We start from the raw sequence: 20,324 nt of genomic DNA on the forward strand, positions 1-20,324 counted from the left end.
GTAACACTTTCTGTTTGCCTTTTCCAACAAATTGAAAACGAAAATAAGGGATTATAGGCGGTGGGCCAGCGACAGATTTATGTCCGCCGAGTGTCTGCAGGGCTCGGGGGCGTGTCGGCCCACAGCCACCTCTTGTCGCGACGAAATCCTTTTACACTTAATTAATTTTTGTCTCCGCGCCTTTGATAATTCGCAATTTAATTTCAGTGTTGGCTTTTTCGTGCCATTTTTTCGTCTGCTGACGCACTCACCGGCATTATCCTCTTCCGCGTCAGCGGTCCGCGATTAATAAAGAGTTTCCAGCCCGACTGGCTTGTGGTTAATTGCCAGCAGCCACCAGGCAACAGGCAGCAACTGTTGACTCAAATTCCGGCATATCTTCGTGAAGATCCTTATACCAGGGCTCTCGAAAATGACAAAATTTCCATGGCCTTGTCTCCGCGCAATTGTAGGAGAAATATTCAAAATCAGCGAAAAATATTTTTACTTTACATATCAACATATAAAAATATGGAAATCTATTTCTGTTCACGAAGTTTTATGATACCCTACAATATCATCAGCTGTTTTCAGAGCTCCAAGATTCATCCGACAATTGGTGAGAAGTATCCGTGATACGTCAAGTAGGCCATATTGGGAATGAAAATATGGCATATCGGAAACATAAGGAACGCTTGTACCTTTTTGAGCTCTTTACAGCTGACGAAGCTTTCCTGGTTTCTATAGATGGCATATTATATAACCTTTATAACAATCATATTCATATTGGATTATCCTCACTTATCCCCAATCCTGCGCTCTGCCGTCGTATCCACAGGATAACACCGTTCTTCCAGTGTGTTTTGGTGCAATATTCGGTCTATACAGTAGCTGATCACCCGAATCTGTATCTGCATCGTTATTGTGGAAGTAGCTGTCGCTGCCGGTTAAACCATATCACTTTCCTTTATCACTAATTCTTATCACAAAAGCCGTAGAAAATTCCCCTTACCATGCATTTTTCCATTCGCTTATCGCATCCTATTCTGGAATATAAAACGCCTCCATCTTGGCCATGCCTCGCAGCCACATAAATCATCATTATAAGCATATTTGCAAATGCCCGGACCAAAACCGCCAAACAAACCATTTCGGGAAGAGGGAGACCGCCGAGCAGTGCTAATTACTGTAATTTGGCCAGAAGGGTTGGCGGGCGGAGAAACCAGCTAACCACGTTATCCAGCCAGCGATAATGTTTGTCAACAAACGGAGAAAAAAACGGAAAACTTTTTACATGGCAGAGGCGTGACCAGACCAAGTTAAGAAACGGAGGATGAGATAACCGACCACCATACACTTGTTAACTGGTAATTAGCCTCGTAAATTAAACAGACTCCTGCAGTTTTTAAAGAAGAGGCTAGATATAGAAACTCTATAACAATTTTTCCTGCGATATATACTTTAGTGTTTTATTTTCCATTTTTTTTATCCTCAAATGCCTGACTGTTTCCAATCACCAAATCATTAATAACCGCTTTTACTTCAGTCGCAAAAATAAAGTCCAAGTGTCCCCAGGTTGGGTCGGGAACTTCGTATAACAAGGCCAGGTTGGGCAACAGATCAGGTAGCCTGGAAATATCGTCCTTGTTGGCAGAACCATCCACCAATCCATAGTACAGATAGAGTTCGGAAGTGATCTGAGTCAGGTCGTAGGCCGGAGGCTCTGGCACTCCGTAGTACTCCAAGTTCTTTCGAGTTCCCCAGTCGTATTGCCGGAAGTCGTTGGAGACGTGTGACTGGATGTAGTGTATGCCCTGGTTGGAGGAAACGCCAGCCGGATGTGTCTCAGCAATTTGTGGGAGGAGAGTCTGGAAAATGGAGAATCGTTTAGTCTTTTGCTTGACCCTTAAATCTGACATGCTCACCTGATTCAGGTTTCCTATTCCTGGTCCATTCCAGAGGATGGCCAAGGTCTTGCAATAACTCAGCAAAAGCGGCGAATTGCTGCAAGTGGTGTCCAAGATCCTCTGAATGAATTGGTTCTGGGGCAGCAGGACCTGGTTTTCCAGGAGAATGCTTGCGAGTCCGGGAGTACCAAAGTAGGGAGCCGTGGACACTATCAGGCCTTCCGTGGTGTTGCCCATAAAAACAGGTGGAGCCAGCATGTGGGCCGTCTTGATCTTGGCATTGTACTCCGGCTTGAAGGCTCCCATCACGAAGAAGGAGGTGCAGCCTTGGGAGTGGCCGGCATAGTGCACGGCCGACTCGCCCGTGAGCTCCAAAATATAGTCTATCATGGCCGGCAGGTCGATGGCTCCAATCTCGTGCCAGCTGAATTTCCAGAAGTAGGGATTCTTCACGGCCAGTCGGGTGTTGTTCCTCGAGTAGATGTTGCCGCGGGCATTGCCCAGCCAGACGTCGTACCCGGCATCCGCGTAGTTGTACGCCAGGGCGTCCTCCGGCCCATTGAGCAGGAAGCAATCCGAGCAGCTGAACAGTCCGTGCATGATGAGCACCGCAGGACGCTGCTGGTCGCCATTGTTTAGCTTGGGGGAGTGCGGGATGCGGAACAGGTTCAGTACGTAGCCATCAGGGGTCTCCACAAAATGAGATTCCGCAGGGTAGCCATGCTCTTGAATGCGCTCCGCCTGCAATGGGAGTCTGACGTTAAAGGATTTCAAAATAGCAGAGCTTTTGGTTCAACAAAGAGTTTGATACAAAGGTTTTATTAAATATGGAAATAGAAATCATTTGAAATAAACAGCAAAATATTTTTAGTATTTTAAAGAAAACAGTTATGTTGTGTTTATTCAAAATATTCAATATTCAATATTAGGTTTTAAAGCTTAAACATTTTCTTAATAGGGACTTACGATAAAAATAAGTCTAATTTACCTAGTATGAATCATTATTTTCAAATATTTTTTATAAAAATATGAGCAATAAACTATGTACTAATAATTTGTATCAAAATTTAAATCGAAAGAGAACCAAAAGTTTTAGAATTTTGGTTTTAATTTTTAAATTAGCTTTGTTATTTTAACTTGCTAAAATCAACTGTCATTGTTGTAAGCAATAATAGTCTAATGAAATAAACACAATTTTGTACCCACCGAAGTCTTGATACGTTTAAAGGGAATATCTATAAAAGGATCGGAGTCCACCACAGCTCCAGCTGCTGCAACAACTGCCAAAAAACACAGGGCAGAACGAAGCATTTTTGGTTCAACCTTTTCCTAGAAGATCAGCCTGTTGACTGACGTTTTTTCAGGAAATATTTCTAATCATTTTTAGCTTCATCTAATCTATTGATTGTTCGGATTATTTATTAGTGGCAATACCGCGCAAATCCAAGATTTACCACCATTAGCTGTTCATTTAGATTATTTGGGGACGATTATCGCTTTTAACTTTAACCCCCTGGCATGAAATGATAAAGGTAATTGTTTTATAATATTTTTTGAACCTATAAATACCGCTTAATTGGAATCAAATGCTGATTTGTTTATACTCTACATAAGTCAAATTAATAATGTAGTGTTTAATTTTTTACAAAATATTTTTTTTCTCATCGCATTAAACTTGTTATTTTTAGTAAAAAAAAAACATGTAAATCGATATATTTTTCAAGGTCCTTGTAAAGTGAGATGTAACCTCTAACAATCTTGCTATTTTGCTACATTAAGAGCTTAACTTCGTTCATGAAATATCTTCGATTTCCCAGCAACAATACGTGGTCTCCCCTTAAAGCATCCATTCCCTTTTCAATCAGACTGGTCCCAATGGGCGGCTGTGGAAACTGCAGAACACGCGTATCAACGAGTTGCGCCTGACTTGCTGCGATTTTTGCATTATGCCAGTGAATTGTAATGCGGCACGATAGCGGCTGTGTGGGACAGGGGAGGGCTGGGAGGCAAGGTGGTGATTGCTAGTAGCGGCGCCTCACTGAGATTGGCATTAAGCACGGCTTAAACCACAAATTCCGAACCTTGATGACTATCCCAGAGCAGGAGTTATGCGTTTTTTTCAGTTTTAAAATGAAAACACATTTCTTTTGAAACTGCAAATGAAATTATTTTTAAAGGCCTAAATAAGGTTTTGTAATAGAATTTTTATTTATTATTTCTGCAAAAGAACCCTATTTTAGTCACAAATAAAAGAAATTTTCAACCAAATAAACTATAATATGTTTGATTTTTGTTTTTAGTCTTATAGCAGTTGGATCTTATTTTAAAGTTTTGCAGTGTATGTCCTTCGAGTGAGTTGTGGGTGTGTGTGTATGAGGGTATGACATTGTCATGGCAATGTCGATGCTGGAGGATGTACCACGAAAAGGGACGAAGCCGAACGTAAATGCGGTTCATTGAAATTACGTGAAGTGGCGAGGCATGGTCTATAGGGAGAACAGCAAAGACATGAATGGAGAATTTTTGGAATAAACTACAATGTAGTTACATAATGCTTCAACAAGTTTAAATTAAATATTTCTTTCGTTTAAATAAAAAAATAAAATATAATAAAAAGAAACCACTTATTGTGAAAAAAGTGTGTTGAAATGAAAAAAAATCTGGGAATCCTCTATTGCTTCTCCCATTGGCTTTTTTGCCTGTTGGCCAAATTGCTTCGCGGCGTCTTCTTCATCTCGTTCAGCTTGCTTGGCACTTTCCACTCGAAACCCAATTAAACAACATAATTGGCTGCCTGATGAGCGCCAACTGTTTGCCAAAATGCACTGCGATTGCATAAAATTGTTTTCTTTTCCCGCCTTGTTTTCTGTGTCTTCGACTTCAGACAATTTTCCACCAGCCAGCTGGAATCGTGACTTATCATAAATCTAAAGTTACGTTTCGTGAGGTATCTGCGCGTAGATATAGCCAAGTGGTGGATGACAGACCCCCGCGAGTGCAAAGGAAAAATAGCAAAAGCAATAGCACCAATAACAACATCGACATCAATGTGTCAAGTTTACGTTAATGGCCAAGTCAAAAGGGCACTTGGATGGCATGACACCAACCCACGTGCCCCTACATTTTTTGTCATTTGGGTTTAATATCTTCGTATTGTCTGAGGTCGGAGCAGGTTGAGGTCAAACGTGAAAACTCTTTGGTGTTGACTTACACTTGCATATGTATCCGTTTTCAATTACAGAAAAGTGTCTTGCTGAAGGCTTTGTTGTAGAAAAATTTTATGAAAATGGGTTGAAGTACGACCTTGGGCACACTCTGGGCATTAAACGTTTAATATTTATTTATTTTTATGTTTAATAAATAATACAATGTTATCAAACCCAATCCGAATCAAATATTACAAATATTTGTAAATCTCTTTATGAACTTGGCAATTTTTGAAAAAAAAACCTTAGTGCCAAAGCCGAAAGCAGACTAGCCAAAATGAATTGCTGACATCAAGCCGTGGAAGAGATATCAAAATGCAATATTTCCACTAGAATAAATTTGCGCATTTCCCTATAAACTCGCAACATTGAAAGCGGGCGGGTGCGAGTGTGCATATGGCATGGTAACCATTTTTTGCCTACTTGCAATTGACAAGTTGCCTTGCCAACTCCTGCACATCTTCATCGTGGCCCTCGCCTATGAAAAATATTAAAATATGGCCATGTGTGAGTCCAAAGGACGGCCAGGATATTCGAGCGAGAGTGCGAATGAAAAATAAATATGTGCAATAAAAGAGAAAAGGATATTTCTAACTACGTTTCTTCTAATACTCTATTCTATTCAAAATACAAGTTCAAAAAGTACTACATTTTTTTTTAATCAATAACCTTTCATACTCTAAATTTGCTACATCTCAACAAAAGATATAGTTTTGACAATTTGTTATAAAAACATGGTTTTTATCCTTTTACATATTGTTATGATAGGGTTAGGGTATCTCAATGCGAAAACATAAATTTAAAAAACTAGCCCAGGAGGGGGCAGGAAGGAAACTTCTAGCACTTTGGCACCCATTTGAAAGATAAATTGCAACTGAAAATCGTTTCATTTGTTCCGGCCTCTCCTCCACCTCGGTGAGTGATTTCCCGGCCACACTTTCCCCTGGGTAGCTGTGGCATAAATTAAATTGCATTTAACATGAGCACCGCCATGCCAGCTTTGCCTTTTCCGAAGATTATGAAGCGCCCCAGGTGTCGTGACATGTCGCCAATGGGCGGACAGGTGGGCAGGTATGATGACCACTGCGCGGCAGAGAGCAAGCCAAACATATGTCGGACTTTAATTATGTCATAACATTAGCACTCTGCTGGGGGAGCAGGTGGGGTGGAACACGATGTGGCATGTTTGTTTGAAAAACAAGCGAAAATGCTCAATTTGCATTTGTTCAACAATCGGAATGTGCTATTCAATTCTGTGTTTGCTTTTGTGTCTGTATCCATCCAGTTCTTTGATTGAAGTGGCTGGAATGGGTCCGACAATCCATTTCAAAAATGGATTCTATGTTTTATTAAGTTTGGTTGGGTGGCGGATGTACTAGTGGCCCCAATTTACATTTTAAAAATAAAATATAACATATCATGTCTCTTAATTTCTTAACATTTGTACTGATTTTAGCACATTTTCTACATTTATAGAAAATTTGAAATTTTGTGTTTTCCATGGACCTATTGGTCTACTGGTCTATTGTTTTTTTATAGTTTTAATTGAAGTTTCGAACTTACACCTGCTAAATTTGAAATATTCTTCATTTGTTTGGACTCGCTTTTTTGGTTTTGGCTTTGCCACTTAGGCCACAAATGTGCTGGAAACTCTCGACCCCTGCCCCAGCCCAGCACTCTAACATAAACAGCAGCAACTAACTCATGCAAAACCAATTAGGTGCGGTCGTTTCGCATCGCGACTTCAACACTATGATGCATTGTACCGCCCCCATGCCCGCCTTTTTTCCTCTATCGTTTTTGCCAAGCTTTAATTATTGCACTCGGCGAGTGTTGGTTTTTTTCAGGTGCGTGTGTTGGCAGTGGTCTATATATGAATTGAGCCAAACCATATCATATTCAGCTGCAATTCAATTGTTTTCTGCGCCATCTTCTTATTGTAGCTGGTGCTAGGGGTATATTGTATTCGTGAAAATGGGTGTAAAAGGGAAAAGGGACCATGTCTAATCCCATTAAGTATATTTAAATCTTAAACACAAATTTTAGTCAAAATAGGCAATTTTTATAAAATTTTATTATATTTAGTACGCTTCTCTATTATGCCAAACAAGAGTACATTAAAGCATGAAAAAGAATTTTTTTAAAAGACTTTATTTGTTGAAAGGTGAAGAACCGGGTGCATTAAAGTCGGAAAACTTAAATAAACCCCTTCTGTTTATTTTGTTAGGTTTTTAAATGTTTTGTTGTCTTAATCTGAAATCAGCAACCTCTTCTCATCTCGTCTGCTCATTAACGGGAAGAGCAGCTCATGCATTGCAATTCGAGGGCTTTCGGTTAGTTGCAGGTTGCTTCAGCTCGACTGACTTTTGCAAAACTTCAAACTTCTTGGCACCTCGGAGGCTGAGCCAGTGTTGAGCAATTTGCAAACACACACTAATTGTTTGGTGAGCCAAGTGCTTGCCAGCGCATGGGTGTTTGTGGCAGCAATTCAATAGCGGAAGCGTTCGGCGCAATAAGTGCCATTATTGTGGATAAAAAGTGGGTTTCAGTTAGGGTTTAAACTTAAACCCTGTCCTGTGTTATACTTTTTAGAAAAATAATATGCAATCCAATTAGGTTAACATTCATGATAGAAAACTTTACAAGTTCCACGAATATTGGAAATATTTTTAAACCTTTATATGTATACTGTATTAAGTATACATACCTTACATTTAAATACGGTATAATATTTTTTAATATATTTAAAAAGCTGTCTAATTTCTAGCTGTGTTCAATCAAACCTGCTGCAAGCTCAACTTCAAACAAAATAGTCCGAGCCAAGCTCAACAAACTCTTATACGGGCGTAACGGTCATGCACCAGCGAGTATAAGAGCGCCGAGACATGCCAGTGCCGCTAAGACATGCACAATCCATTAAGGATAAAAGCGAGAATTATAGCCTTGAAAGGATAATCGCCGAAGAGTGACAAGGCTATCGCAGTTAAATGGCTCACTGTTAGTTACCAGCTGTTGCTTCTGGCCGAAATAATCAAGAGTGGCAGCAAAATAAACAGTTCGATAATAGAAAATCTAAACCAGAAATATAAAAAGGTAATTTTAATGATTACGCAGATTTGGGGCGCAAATGAATGCCAGAAATAATACCCAGTGATATTCAATTATGCCATATTAAAATCCATCAACTCGCAAATAGTCTAAAAATAGTTGGTCACTGGCTCGCAGCTCGCAGGTGAAATTAATTTAAATTAAGTAATTTAATGCCAGCGAAAGCAATTGAACAATGGAGTGATTAGCGGCAGGATAGAGTTGTCAATGGTAATGCAATAGGCTAGTTATACGCGGAGCTGGCCGACAATGGGAACCCCGATCCCGACGAGAAAGCCAGACCGGGAGGGTGTTACCAAACGCCAGAAGTCTCGGCCCGCCTCGGTTCGGTTAGATGCGTCCGATCCGGGGGAGCCAACTGTTGATATGCCCGGCTGGGCAAAAGAGTTTCGCATTATAATTTACCGACCGGCTTAACTCGAGCGTTACGAGGGGAGGTGTGGAAACCCGCCGCGGGTGGGGCGGCGAAATGGGGCCTAGCTGGGCAGTACTTACTGAGGCACTTGAGATGCTTCGAATTGGCGGTTTTGGCTCATGCCAAGCACGTTCGACGAGTGTTACACTGGAGAAAATGCTAATTGAAAGGCTTATTTATCTCATTAATTACACATTTACCTTCTAAGTTATGGAGCTACTAATTCGTATATGGAGCTTACTAATTCGTAAAGATTTGTAAAATCTTTTTAAAACATTTAGTTAAATACAATTTTCTTCAGTGAGTACAAACAGCCAAAACCGACACCCGCATTTCGAACGCTACTCACTTCTGTTGGCCTCTGCCCACTTTGAGCCATTCACCTATTTCTTGGTCAGACCAGACGCAAGGGGAGGTGGTCCCTAAGCTACCTTTCAAAGCGGCGGTAATTACTCCATTTAAAGCGGCCCTCTCCTAGCCACCAGCCACCCACCTGCCGGCCAATCAATCGCTGACTGCTGCCCAGCATGTGCATACTGTACTTGTGGCTGTTAACAATGCCAGAATGTGTGTCAACCGACGTTTCTAATCAAATTCGAATTCAATATGCATTTTGTTTCGGCTCTCCAGGGGGTGTGGTGAAAAGGGGCGATGGCTGGGGGACCAACCGAGACTCGAAAACTAGATGGTACCGACCTATGGACAAGACAGTAAACTAAGCAAACTAAATGAGTCGACGCACTCACACCAAAAACAAAGAATGAATATAAAATCACATGATAGGAGATGTTAGAGTTCGAATGGATAAATACACTTTCAAATGAAAGATATTTTATAATAGTTTATGCATAAAAGACATATCAACTTAAGGTTTTAGATATAACTGACCACAACATCCGAAAATAAGAACAATTTTTAAACAAATACTGTAGCCATTTAAACTTGAAATTTTAAAGCCAAAATATCTTTAGAAAGAGTATATTTAATGTTCTATTCATTCCATGGAAATATTTAATGAATACTGAATGAGAACGAGAGTGCACACTGAAGGAGAATTTGGAGAAGAGTCGAATATTAAAATGGCTCACTACAGGTTGAATTTGGGCCAAGTTGAGACAAAGAGGGAACCTGGGACCCGCCAACCAGTTTGTTGCATTTGAGATGACGATGAAATCACTTTTGGTGTTTTTCGTGTTGGGTGTAGCATTTCTTACCAGAGTTTATTGATTTTAATATGAAATTAGCGAAGCATATAGAATGAGAGAGGATAGTAAAAAACAGGTAGAAAAGCCGAGAAAATTTAAAGAAAGCTCCAAAAAGTAAACTTGATAATAACCAAGATAGCTCAATCTATAATTGAAGCGGGTTTTGTCTGTGATATGGAAATGGTTCAGGGTCTTTGGTAATGCGGGCTAAAGTTAAATGAACTTTTGGTCTAGACCCCAGAATAAATTTATTTAAATTTAAACCAGGTAATCATAGTAAAACAATTTTCCTATTAAATAAAACATTCAATATTCAAACGCAAACTGTTTTGGCCAATTTTAATATTTAACAATTCATTGGCTTCTGGCCGCAAACCAAATGGGCCAGCGGTCATTTTTAAAACACATATATTAATGAGCTTGCGAAAATAAATAATTTGTTTCCAAATTTAGCAAGCGAAATGCTTAAATATTCAATTAGATATGTAAATTATGCAACTCCCGCATTCAAATAAGTGTCTTTCGTTACAGGGCTAACACGGTTAACGGTCTCCCTCACCCTCCATTATTATTTATAATTTATTTGTTTTGGCCCCTTTCGGCTGGCCAAAACGAAACAAAGCCACTCGAACTCTGGCATTATAAATTGGGCATGAGACAATAATTCAGGAAACTGCAAACGGCGATGTCAGCAGATAAAATGCAAAAGTAACAGAGAAGAAGTAAGATCGCGAGTGAAACCATTTTAAAAGGCGGCTATTGCGGTGCCCGGGAGGGGGCTCTAACGAAACACTTTCATTTGTAGCTCATTAAAATCATAATGACGGCATTATGGCCAGAGTCTGGGCCAGACTCACAAAGGCCATAAATCATGCCATTTCTTGCTTTCGAGCCTCAAAGACAGCACCCCACTCCGACGGCCGATTGCGAGTGAATTTTAATTGTTCATCGCCGATTGTGCAAACTGCAATTTAATTACTCCGCGGACGTCGTTAACAATGGCATTTTAATTTTTAAAACGTTCAATGGCTTAGTTAATTGATTACATCTTTTTGAACCGATATACTATACCTTGTTTAGCTCGGGTATCAGTCCCCACAGAAACCAGTTTGGTGCCGAGTTCAACGCCTTTGGCGCAATTCCTTGTCATAATCCATTTGTATTTATTCGTCTATGCGCGTATCCGCAGGACTCGTGAACAAAAATATAAAAGGATATACCAAATGCACTCAAATTAAATTTCGCGGAGCAGTAAGCCCTTTGGGGAATAGACCGAGTCGCAGCTGGAAAACCGGACATTTTTCCACAACTATTTTCCCGTATTTCTGTGCTACTGTTTTCGGCCGAGCCCTGTGAAGCTTTTTTTGTTTTGCTGAAAAAGGTGAAATAAAGCCAGGAGACTTTTTTCTGACTTTGATTAAAGTGCTTATTGGATTTTCTAAAAAAAAGGTGCACGAGAAAAAAAAATTTGAGTTTTGCTTGTTTGCCTTTGAATAGAAACTGGGGACGAAATCCAAACCAAATAAAAACTCAAAAGAATGGAATTGAAATAATATTTTTTAATCAATTGTATTCATTTTCAAAATAAATGCATCTATAATAAAGACAGAAAGATAAATAACAGATGTTCGTTCCTATCTAAGCTGTGGTCAAATTAATTGCTTAGACCCATCTAGAGTGCCAAAAGCACTATCCAGTTTTTGCAGCGTCCTTCTATCTCCAACAGCAGTTGCTAAATCATGTTTTTATTTTTTACATTATGCTTGGCCTTATACACCTTTTGTTTAAGCTTCTGCATGAAATCTGCTAGACCCAAAAAAGGGAAATATGTATATGGGTGCCCTTTGTGTGCACGGAGATAGTCGTTTATGATTTATGTTTCCACGAATTTTTTGGGACTACGGCATGAATATTAAAATTAAGTTTACTCGTAAGTACTTATTTATGCACATTGTGTTAAAGATGTTACATTTAATTTCGAGTTTCTCCGAAATATATGCATCTTTTTTAACAGTATATTGAAAATATTTTTTTTAAGAAAACTAAGGTATTTTTAAACATAATTTACAAGATTTAAGAATTTTTCAATAAGGCCAACAAATCATTTATAAGATGATTTGTAAGTCTGTAATTGGAAACTTTTGGCCAATTACTTTCCGAGCGCATAAACTGGATGTACTTGTGAGTGGCTTATAAGAAGCAGATGAAGATGATGTTTGTTGGCAAGAGAAGACAAAGGTGGCTCTAACCCAAAATCGTGTTTGCACGCGCGCCTTATGCAATTGGCCTGGTTGGTGGTTGTATTCGTTTCAAGCCAGTCTTGGCCAACTCAGTTGGTGCTGGTGACGCGTTTGATTTACGTAAAAAGATGCGGTTTTTGCTTTTGCCATTTCGGCTGCTGCATTTTTGACGACCTTGACGACCACACTAGATTGTGCAAACGAGCCAAACGAGAAACGCCTTCTAACTATGTCAGCCATCAACATAAAATCCAAGAGGGCAAGAGATGAAGTTTCAAAAAAACGGATAAAAAAAAAAAAAGGAAAATCGTCTGGGACTTGGCACTGCATACTGGAAGTGTGACTGCCATTTTTCAATATCAAAGATAAAAATATTTATTAGCTTAAGTAATTTTTAGTCTTATTTCTATTTGCACATTGAGATTTTTGTTTCTTTATTGTTAAGACTTAAGTTTTTTTTTCAAATTTTAAGTTGTGTGCATTTTCTTCAAACTTAACTCCCAGTGCTCAGAGTGCCTTAAACGGACAGCTAGATGGCCACAATGAACTTGAGCGCTGAGGTCGCCAAGTGAATGAAGCCGGCAACTTTTTTGAAACTCTTTTGTGGGCCCTCAAGTTAAAGTTAAAGACGAAGCGTTGGCTCGGGCTTTTCATAAGCCTTTGTCCGGCAAATCGGTTGCAGCTAGGTGCGGCAATAACAACTGCAAACACAAATAAAGAAAAGTAACCGTCGAAAATGATTATCTGGCAACCAACTGCATTGGGGCACTCAGTCTGATGACATTGAAAGTTTTTGAGGCCAATGGGATTGTTGTGATTGACATTGTTGTGATTGCTAACGAATTATGAGGCAAATACATTTTTTCATTGATTAATTCCTTAGGCAATAGTTTCATCTTAGGACTGTTTTCACAAAATTTCAGAAGATGACATACTTAGCTTTGTTAATAAGTGTTCAGGGAAGCAAAATGCGTACACATAATGCTGTATGTGTCAAAGCTTCCCACTTTCATATCATACAAATTTTGTCGAATGAAAAAATTCCAATAAGGAATATAATAATTCTAATAAATTGTATCCGATATTTGAAGTACACATAAACTACAAAATTTACATTTACCTCAGACAGTACTTCAGGTGCTTTGGTTTCACCTTGAGCTAGATTTCCTTTTTTGTTTTTTGAATGTCCATTTGTATATCCTAACAACCAAAAGAAGTAAGGCTTAATTAATTTAAAATTAAATATTCCATTAGAGAAATTCTGTTGTCTGTTGTATGGCTATTCTGTTGGGCTATTAATTTATCTGTGCATATTCCAATCGAATTCGAGAATTAATTATTCCAAAATTTCTCTTATCTCCCAAATCACGAATCATTTCAGTGCCAAAACAATGGTGATGCATTGAAATTAGAGCCAAATGGGTTAGCCCTAGGATTTTTATCCCCGGAAACTGTTACATACCTTTATAGCTACTTAAAGGTATGTAGATATTTATAGATTTTCATTATAGCTACCATCCTAGGGTTAAGGCCAGGCCAACATGAGACTCCGAGAGAGAGATCAATGCATTTTAAATAATTAGTGCTGCCATTAACATTGTTATTATTTTAATAATGCTTTTAATTACGGCATCTGATACGATTTATCCGAAAGCCGAAATTAATTATGCCGTTGCGGGGCGGCGGCTCTTGCCAATTGAATTAAATGCCTGTCCGGCAATGATTGCTCATGACTATTGCCCCTCCGCCATCTACCCAGCACCTCTTAGCGCTCAGTTTGCGCCTCAATTAACGCCAACAAAAGCAACAATACGAAAGGCCACACCAACGGAAACCAGAGGAGGAGCAACAACTGCATCGCAGCCACACCAGGCCCGACCAGAGAAAAGCAATTTTTTGGAAGTGAGTGTGAAGATAGCTGGGGCATCGTAAATTTTGTACAATTTGAACTCGAAAGTCGTTAAATGTAACACAGGCCGCAGCCATGCTATGGAAGTTGGTAGTTGGCCGGCCGGGGGGAAGACAGGCAGCTGGTTTTTGGTAATACACTGAACCAAATTTCAAAAAAGCCCAGTATTAATCTTGACAAGATAGCAAGATGTATTTTATTGCTGTTTATTTTAGTTTTCCCTTCTAATTGCAAGTGATTTTTTCAGTGTAGGCCCACATCCTATTCTGTGGCTGGGGAAGGGCGAGCGCAGAAACATGAAAGCCAAACGTGAGAAATTGGGTCACTGGAGAAGGTTTGCAAAAACGGAGAAGGGATCCCGAGCAGGGCGGCATGGGGGAATGGCAATAGAAATAGCTCGCAATTGGATACTGCAGGATGGCCAAATGTATTCTGGGTGTTGTGAGCATGGGGTGGGGTACTGGGTGCGGGGTAAATGCAACGCGTGGCGTTTGGATAAGTGAATTGCAAGAAGCCCCCTTCCGCCCCTCCGTCAGGCCATGCGTTTTAAGTGTGATAAGTAAATTTACGTTTGGCTTTGTTTTGGGTCAACTGAATGAAGTTTCAGAATTCAAATTTAATTTCCAGGTGAGACGATTCCGAATTGCATTTGGATCGAGTACAAGTGAACTCTTTTATCAATTCATTTCCCTTCCTTAATTAAATTTTATATATTCTTACCGGTAGTCTACAATCAAAAACACCATTTGGTTAATGGGTTGTCACATGAAAACCTAGGAAATCCCAGTCTTTTGAATACATTAATCGTACATCCTAAATTTAAATTTCTGTTGCAATTTCCCTTGTCATGGGAAGCAGAATTAGAAGTGGCACGATGAATATTTTAAATAAAAGGAATGTAAAAGGAATATTTTAAAATAAACAAAATAAGAACAATATAACTTGATTCTTGTATAAAAGGTCTTTATTTCCAATCTCATCTCAAAGAATGTAAAAGAGCAAATAAACTATTATAAAACTTTGTTAAAAAAATCTTTTAAGCTTAAAAAGTTTAAATAATAAAAACCTTTTAAATTTTTAAAGTGTCAAAAATAGTTTGTCACAATGAATATTTATGGCCGTAATTAATGCAACACTTTCTTATCAGTTGTGCTATTTTGCTTGAAAGCTATTTCTTTCCGCTTCAATTATTTTTCAGAATAAAAATGCAACTCATTTGAATAAAACACTACAACCGTAGAAAATAAATAAAACGCGAAGGCACGCGAACGGTAAATGGAGAAACCAGAGCCACAGGAAAATGGAATTTTTAGGTAAATATTTGTGGTTTGTGGGGCCAAGTTTTGTTTACTTTTGAGAAAGCGATAGAGTTTGAATAAATTTCAAAATATTTATTTGAAGACCATTTAATATATTTTTAAAACTTTATATTATTTAGAACAATCTTTAGAGATGTTTCCACTTTTTATTTTATTTTTTAAGCAGAAATTGTGCATTGAGCATGTAAACTGTTCATTTATTCTAAAAAGGACAAAGGATGCTCGTGACAAAAAAGTCTGGGTATTCGCTTGAAGTGGCTATTTATCCTTATTTCGCTGGAAATCAGACTAAAAATATGTTAAAAATCGTCCTTACCTTGAGTAGTTGAAAGCTTTGTTGAAATGCAACACAAGAGGTCTAATCAAGGTCTATTTATAAAATGTCAAGTCAGTAAAAAAAAGTGTAACACTATAAAAAACTAACATTTTCATTAAATTTAAGAAAAACCCATAAAGTTTACCAACAAAAAACTAAAACTAAGTACATGTACTTCCTGGTCCTACCAAATGGCTCATTTTTCACTTTATTGAATTCCTTTTTAGCCCCTATCAACTAAAAAATTGAGCCACAAAGGCCCGTTGACATGAAGGCACAGGGCATCATATTTAATCAGCTTTTCCGACAAGTTAAATTGGACCTTAATTAATTTATTTAATATTGCCAAGGGAAGAATGTGGAGCCTGTTACTAGGCAGGGAGAAATAAAACCCCGGGTCAGTGTCAAAGTTGAAGTCGAAAATATGTCATATTCCGGCAACGGACAAAATCTTGCATAATTTATGGGAAAATTTTTGTTCTTTTTCCGAAAGGCTCTTAGGAATGTACGAGGGCAGTGCGACTTGGAATAGGAGAAGGCCCGGGTCCCAGGTGATGTATTGTATTTCTCTGATTTATTGCCTTATTTATGCCCAGACAGAGGGCGATTTATGTCATAGACCGACGCGAAATAGCCGAAAGCAATAAGAATAAACAATAATAATAAAATGCTTGAGCATTTGATTAAATATCAGACAGAAGAAACCTTCAAATGGGTTTCAGAACAGCTCTTTCATGGGGGTGATGGAGAAACAGGAGTACTTGAGTAGTAAGTTTTTAGTGCGTACTTGGCTAAGAGGCTTCAAAATATTACATACTCAAAACAAACCCGATAGAGAAGCTCATCCCTCACAAAATATTTATGGAAATGCAAGAAAATCGATGGTTCTGGGTTTTAGCTTTCCCCCCCAAGGTGCCCCTGCACCCTACACGATTTTTCACTCTCTACGTGATTCGGACATTGTGGATGCCCTTCCTCCATCTCTGCTTTGATTAGACTTGGGTCAGGTCGTAGACACCGACCCTGTCTGTTTGGTCTGCGGTCCACCTCTCCGCCTCAGGCTCACTTCACTTGCAGCGTTTTTTATTCAAGACGTCCTTCTCACATTCTGGGTCAGCGTTTACTCTCCTCTTCTGTTTGGCCGCAAATTATGCACGTGGGAAGCCCAGGGCGGACCAAACAATTGCACAGATGTCCTTGACATTTTATTTGTTTGTGTTTGTACGCACACGCCAACACTCTGAAGAAATGGATGCCCTTAGAAGAATTTAGTATAGAATGGCCCAGCACCTACCGTCTGCTACGAGGTGTCTTGAATGGCTGGCTTTCAAGTGTCCATCAACGGAAATTTAAACCAAGTGGTTGTGCTTTTTAATAATGTAGCAAATAAGGGTTAGTAGAAGAGATAATACCTGCATGACCTAATTAACTAAAACGTCATAACCAATTAGCACATTTAAACTTTAATATTTTATTCTACATAATTTCCATATAAAAAAAAGACGTCTTTAACAGTAGGAAACATAAAAGACAAGTTAAAACTAAAATTTAAGAAAACTTTTCTTTTTTATAGTGTGGTGGTTTTCCATTTTTTGTGTGATACTGTCCCTTATGCCCGTCGAGTATAGAAAACTAAACAAAACTACTGATTTCTGCTTGAATCAAAATTAATTTCAATAATTTTATTTGCATTTCCAAATTGATAAATTTGCATAAAATTTTCCAAAAGAACGCTCAGAAGAACATGCTTTTCCGAGGCCAAATGGAATGCAAATTCCAATCTTTCAGTTTTGACGATAAATTAAAGCCAAGCCAGAAGATGATTAAATCGCGCGAGCAATTAAATTTCCTGCTCGTTGAATTATGTTCAACTTATTTTGTGAGAAGGATGTCATGTCAAGCGCGATATGACAGGCGGGTGGATGGGTACGGGTGGTAGATGTGGGTGTGGCATACCGGACACGAGACTGAAATGGACATTTTCCTACCACAGGACGATGACCAAATTTTGCTGCGTTGAAGTTTCACTACTAGATACTATAGTACATATGTATGTATCTTCCAGATATATTCGATATAGCTCTTTACAAGCAATGTAACTACAATACAGGCCAGACAACCCACATAAATCTAATTAGCAACTGTTTTACAATCAAGTTGCGAAACTTTGCAAGCGAAAAACTTAATTGCAATATTAACTCTATCTATATGTACGATACGCAGGACTATCAGGTCCTCCTGGTAGTCCTCGGGCAACAAAGTTCCCTCGCTGATGGCTGCAACTTAATTAAATTTTCACATTGCAATTGTTCCAACTTTGGCTGCTGCCTTTTGTTGAAATCTTGGGCCCGTGACATGGTTAATTAATTCGTTTACTTTCAGGCATATGGCCCCCGCGAATAATGGAGGCACTCCCGAAACAACAACAGACGCTGTGAAAACAATGTGGCATCGATTATGCTAATGGCCGAAGGGTAAAGCGTCTTTAAAGGCTGTTCTTAAGTCGCGATTTCCGAAAGGAAAGCACAGGGTAGAGCGAGATATTAAGTATACGCCGTGGACTCTCAAGCCGCCAACGCGAAGTCCACTCCTCTGGGAACCATGCCCTGGGGGTCACTACGTGACATGGCATAAATCATTTAGTTCTGCCACCTTTCGATCGTTACGGAATGCAATATTGTGTTCGTTTATATAGCCGCTGCAAGGACGTGCACTTATATTTATGAAATACACCTTAACGAGCCCAACTAACGAGAGGCGGTGCGCTCATTTGTTGCCAATAACCTCTCCAAAGCTCTAAACTGGAAGCTGCGCGGCGGTAATGACGACAAATTGCAGTTGCAAATGCCACCAGGGACCAGGGATTTCTTGTAAAATTTATAGCAATGGCCAAAATTCTAAATAAGTTTGAGTCAATGTTATCGCCAGAAGCCTTAAAAATGACACTATTTACTGTAGGTACTTTAACAAATAAAGTTAAGAGTAATTAAAATTTCAAAATAAAGTATCGGCATTTAAAACCCTACATTGAATATCCATTGAATTCCCCTCAAAGACAAAGAAAAGTCCTTACCACGTAGCCGCAGAATCCATTTTAAACGGAATCTCCTTGACCATGTGAGACACATGGACAATAAATGAAATCACAATTATCTCAATGTAGCACGTATACGGGACTGCAATCATAAATACCAATTAAGCCATTACAGTGCAATTATTTCCGGCGCTACATTGTGTCAACAGACGCACCGAACGATGGAAAATCAGATGAAAAATATTTCTTTTTATTATTTTTCTCTCCTCCTGGCAGGTCGGAAAACTCGCCGCAAAAATACATGTGTGGAAGGAGCAGGAATGTGCTTAAAGGTGAGCTTGATGGATAACTTGGAATCCGATTGTGGCATGAAATATAACTCAATGCGGAATGTTGCACGCGGGGGACTGATATGATGGAGTAGCTGTGAAGATGAGCCATGGCTTATCCACTTATAATGGGGAAAGAATGGGCGTTGTATTCGGTTTCAGTTGAATATATTAAAAATTAATCTTTATGTTGTTTTACAAATAATTCAGACCCCGAGCGATATTAATTTTTACATCCTATTGCCATGATTAAAATATTATCAATTAAGTAGTTGTTTATTTTACATTAATCTTTAGTAGTGCAACAAGTACCGGGTATAATAATTCAAATAACGTAGTCACTTAGTCGTAAGACTCTACTATCCCAGACTTATTTCCTCTTGTCGAGGGGGATGCTCTGCATTGTTTGGAGCTCTTTATGAGAAATTTATTAGCATATGTTTTTCCGAGCGCATTCCGCCGGTCGAGATGATAATGATGATGTTGCGAGGTCGATGAACCCGCCTCTGGCAGCCGTTGTTGCCAACTCGTGATAAGGCAGACACTAAGTCCCCGCTCGGCTCGTGACAATAAAACGACAGCAACAAAGTCAAACGAGGAGGGGCATTGTGTGTTTGCCACTCGGCTGAGCCAGCTGCGTGGCTAGATTTTTTTTAGGTGGCTCGAGCCATTTGACTTGGCCGGCTCGCCTGGCAGTGCCTTTCACTTTCCGCTCGGTGCTTGGCAAACACACCAACCGTCAAACAAACAAACATCGCCGCCTGGCTGGCCAGTCACGAAAGTGTCGTCTTTACTGTTGCTCGTTTTTTTGCGTTTTTTGTTTATGGCATTATTAACCCGTTTTCCTAGTTTCTCAGGGCGATTACGTCGCTGCTCGCAGTCTAGCATAATATTGCAATTTACCTGGTCGAGGAGGAAGCACCCGGCTGGGAAGATGCATTCCGCCATGCTAGTTAGCTCGCGGGGTAGGGGCTTCAAATGGGGATACTTGAAATGTGGCGAGTAAAAGTAAAAGTCGTTGGGAACAAAATACTTTTCTCAAGTGTCGAAATTCGTTCCGCTTAAAGTACTTACTTGCTTACTTAGTTTTGTTTAATATTATTACATCTCTCTTAAATAACAATCGAGCATTCACCGAAAAGGATATTAAAAAACAAAAACCTCCCAGAATTCACAAAAATTTGGCAAACAACCGTACTCAAGCCTTTCGATCTCAAAACAAACAAAAACTCTTAATCAGCATCCGTCATAATCTGTAAGGGCCTTCCAGGATAAAGGGAGGAGTCGAAATCTTATCAAATGTTCCCAGACGAGACACGCTTAGTCGGAATAAACAAAAAGGACTCGCAGGAACGGG

The 20,324-nt window shown here is 39.3% G+C and overlaps 1 protein-coding gene and 1 long non-coding RNA gene across 3 annotated transcripts; both read right to left on the minus strand.

Annotated features, from left to right (window-relative positions):
• Positions 1–1,420: 1,420 nt before the first annotated feature.
• LOC108127262 (lipase 3) lies at positions 1,421–9,041 on the minus strand. Of its 2 annotated transcripts, none has more exons than XM_070277212.1 (3): positions 8,965–9,041; positions 1,905–2,627; positions 1,421–1,847 (listed from the first exon to the last, which is right to left on the minus strand). In XM_070277212.1, the coding sequence occupies exons 1-3, from the start codon at positions 8,992–8,994 to the stop codon at positions 1,449–1,451; spliced, it is 1,152 nt and encodes a 383-aa protein (XP_070133313.1). In that variant the 5' UTR covers positions 8,995–9,041; the 3' UTR covers positions 1,421–1,448. The 2 variants fall into 2 exon arrangements, with proteins under 2 accessions (XP_070133313.1, XP_017099690.2); XM_017244201.3 differs by lacking the exon at positions 8,965–9,041 and adding an exon at positions 3,093–3,244.
• A 10,195-nt stretch (positions 9,042–19,236) lies between these two features.
• On the minus strand, positions 19,237–20,089 carry LOC138925857 (uncharacterized). Its single transcript, XR_011442098.1, has 2 exons — positions 19,871–20,089; positions 19,237–19,812 (listed from the first exon to the last, which is right to left on the minus strand). It is a non-coding gene; the product is annotated as an uncharacterized lncRNA (long non-coding RNA).
• Between the last annotated feature and the right edge of the window lie 235 nt (positions 20,090–20,324).

The sequence above is a fragment of the Drosophila bipectinata genome, chromosome 2L (genome assembly GCF_030179905.1).
Source record: "Drosophila bipectinata strain 14024-0381.07 chromosome 2L, DbipHiC1v2, whole genome shotgun sequence".
NCBI classification, from domain to species: domain Eukaryota; kingdom Metazoa; phylum Arthropoda; class Insecta; order Diptera; family Drosophilidae; genus Drosophila; species Drosophila bipectinata.

Coding starts and splice junctions, on each gene's coding strand:
- LOC108127262 (XM_017244201.3), bottom strand. CDS start 3,197: ATGCTTCGTTCTGCCCTGTGTTTTTTGGCAGTTGTTGCAGCAGCTGGA. Junction 2,628..3,092: donor TTAAACGTATCAAGACTTCG/GTGGGTACAAAA, acceptor CTCCCATTGCAG/GCGGAGCGCATTCAAGAGCA. Junction 1,848..1,904: donor GAATAGGAAACCTGAATCAG/GTGAGCATGTCA, acceptor TCCATTTTCCAG/ACTCTCCTCCCACAAATTGC.